This window comes from Topomyia yanbarensis, chromosome 2 (assembly GCF_030247195.1).
Source record: "Topomyia yanbarensis strain Yona2022 chromosome 2, ASM3024719v1, whole genome shotgun sequence".
Lineage (NCBI taxonomy): Eukaryota > Metazoa > Arthropoda > Insecta > Diptera > Culicidae > Topomyia > Topomyia yanbarensis.
Genome location: NC_080671.1, coordinates 221,918,242 through 221,920,801, shown reverse-complemented (window position 1 = coordinate 221,920,801; position 2,560 = coordinate 221,918,242). Strand labels below are relative to the sequence as shown.

The 2,560-nt window shown below is 37.1% G+C and overlaps 1 protein-coding gene across 1 annotated transcript; it reads left to right on the top strand.

The window, feature by feature from the left end:
* Positions 1–1,410: 1,410 nt before the first annotated feature.
* On the top strand, positions 1,411–2,534 carry LOC131680093 (uncharacterized). Its single transcript, XM_058960815.1, has 2 exons — positions 1,411–1,520; positions 1,583–2,534. The coding sequence occupies exons 1-2, from the start codon at positions 1,411–1,413 to the stop codon at positions 2,502–2,504; spliced, it is 1,032 nt and encodes a 343-aa protein (XP_058816798.1). The 3' UTR covers positions 2,505–2,534.
* The last annotated feature ends 26 nt before the right edge of the window (positions 2,535–2,560 follow it).

Here is a 2,560-nt window from a genome sequence, read left to right as displayed (position 1 = left end):
CCCACGCGAGTTGACTTTATTCGCTTGCGTATTATCATATGATAAGTTGTTTCTTTTTACTTTTACTGTAAATTTTGACAAATGAACAGTATATTTGATTGAATTTATTAGAATGACAAAATAGGATGATTTGCATTGAACAAAAACCAAGATCTAAAAATTGCAATACAAACTAGTTCACTCACATTTGCCCGAAATGTAGACTGAAAATATTGGTCCTAAAGTTTTTGTTTAATTCATACACGGCACTCATGAAGTCATTTGATGGTAGCTGAAGCCGCAACTTTAGAAATTTTACTAAAATACTACAATTTCATGTTTGATTTTACCTATGCGGAAACCAAAGAGAATTTCCACATATTTTAAATATTGATCTTTCTACCTAGAGTTAAAAACTAAAATGTTTTCTCAATCAGTAACATATTCACTTTCCAGACTGATTGCTGGAAACATAATTTCTTTTTGAAGTTATGACTAAAGCTGAATACTTTACTGGATACTTAACGACCTTGACTTATACTACTTTTTCAGAAATCATGTTTTTTTAATTTTATAATGACGGGACATTATTTTGAGCATTTCGAGACAAATGAAAAATACAACCGTCAAACTGGGAACTTGCAACACTTCTGACTTCCTCTGTTAATGTAAATTTAGCAACGGTAATAATAATTTTAACAATTTGGAGTCAAAAGTCTTAAAATTATGCAAAACATATGAAAGGTGTTGACCGAATAAAAATATTTAAAATCAATATTTTTTTCTATCACGCATTCTTATTTGCTTTTCAATTCAATTTAGGCGCATATGTATTTCCATACCTGAATAAAATTTTCAAACTGAGCTATTTAGTACTAAGTAGCGGAAAACTTTGACACTTTAGTCTTTCAATGATACTTTTAGTAATACAAATGTGGAGGTTACAATCCAATCGCTATTAATCGTTAAATAGTTAAGGTGTAAACACAATGGATGCGGTTGCGGTGCGTTGCGGCAAGATGCGGCGAATGCGGCATGTACTAAAATCGCTGCCGCAGAGTTTGCCGCATTTTCAAACCACAATGCAACTATTGGCAAAGTTTGACACTTGATGTTTCGTACACGCTTATAGACAAATGCACATTTATTGTAATGTATTGTCAACCTAGCAAATGTTACTTTTAATTCAACGTGTAGCGTTGTTATAGTTGTCAAAAAATTAAAATTTTGAGCATGGAAAATCTTTCGACTGCGTTGAATATTTTAAGCATATTGCAAGAAGTGAAAGAGCTTTGCGATGCCAACAAGCATAGCGAACGTCGTTGGTGGGTACGGCCATCCAATCAACCAAGGGCCACTGAAGGCTTTTTCGAGACTTCATTCGATCTCATGAGGCAGCATGATCCGGAATACTTTTTCCGGTGCACCCGGATGACTCCAGCAGCGTTTGATAAACTTTACGATGTGGTCGGAAAACTGCTTGTAAAAAAATCTTTGCGTCAACCGATTGCTGCAAAATGCAGACTGTTCCTCACATTGATGTAAGAGCTGAGCAGCAATAAACCACTCGAAAATTGTATAAAATCTTCCGTTTGATTTTTAGGTACTTAGCTCACGGTTCGAGCCATTTTTATTTATCACGATTGTTCCGGATGGGAGTGTCAACTGTGCGGTCAATAACACAGGAAGTTACACAAATCATATGGAACAAACTGTGTGGCATATATTTGCCTGAAGTGGATGAAAACTCTTGGAAGCAGTATAGTAACGAGTTTAAAATACAGTGGAACCTGCCAAATTGCTGCGGCGCCATTGACGGCAAGCATATTACATTGGAGTGCCCACCAAAATCCGGCTCACTCTATTTCAATTACAAGAAACAACACTCCATATCGCTCATGGCCATTTGTGATGCAAATTATAATTTTTTAGCGGTTGATGCAGGAGCATATGGAGGCAATTCAGATGGAAGTGTGTTTGCAGCTAGTGAATTTGGACGTCGACTTCTTCGAGATGAATTGAATTTACCTAGCCCATGCGCATTACCACGAAGCGAACATATTATTCCACACTATATAGTAGGTGACGCAGCATTTCCACTTAAATCTAATTTGATGCGGCCGTATCCAGGTAGGAATCTATCTCTGACCAAAGAAAACTTTAACCGACGATTGTCTAGAGCACGGCGGACCATCGAAAATGCTTTTGGCATTATGGTTGCTCGTTGGAGAATTTTAAAATCTCCACTCATCATGCACCCGATGTCAGCGGAGCATATTGTAAAATCAGTGGTGATTCTGCACAACTTTGTCAAACAGCATTGTGGATCCCAATACGCTCCGCGAGGGTTTGCTGACATTGCTAACGAAGACGGTGACGTTCAAGAAGGTGAGTGGAGGAAGCTAGTTGAACCCATGGCGAGCGTTTCCGCAGGCATTGTCCAACGTGGGAACAACGCAGCGCGTAGTGCATATGACATACGTGATTTATTGGCTCAATATTTACTTGAAAATAAAATTCCATGAATAATAATATCACTACATACATGAAAATATATATTTCTTGTTATTAAAAATAAACA

Coding starts and splice junctions, on each gene's coding strand:
- LOC131680093 (XM_058960815.1), top strand. CDS start 1,411: ATGACTCCAGCAGCGTTTGATAAACTTTACGATGTGGTCGGAAAACTG. Junction 1,521..1,582: donor AGACTGTTCCTCACATTGAT/GTAAGAGCTGAG, acceptor TTTGATTTTTAG/GTACTTAGCTCACGGTTCGA.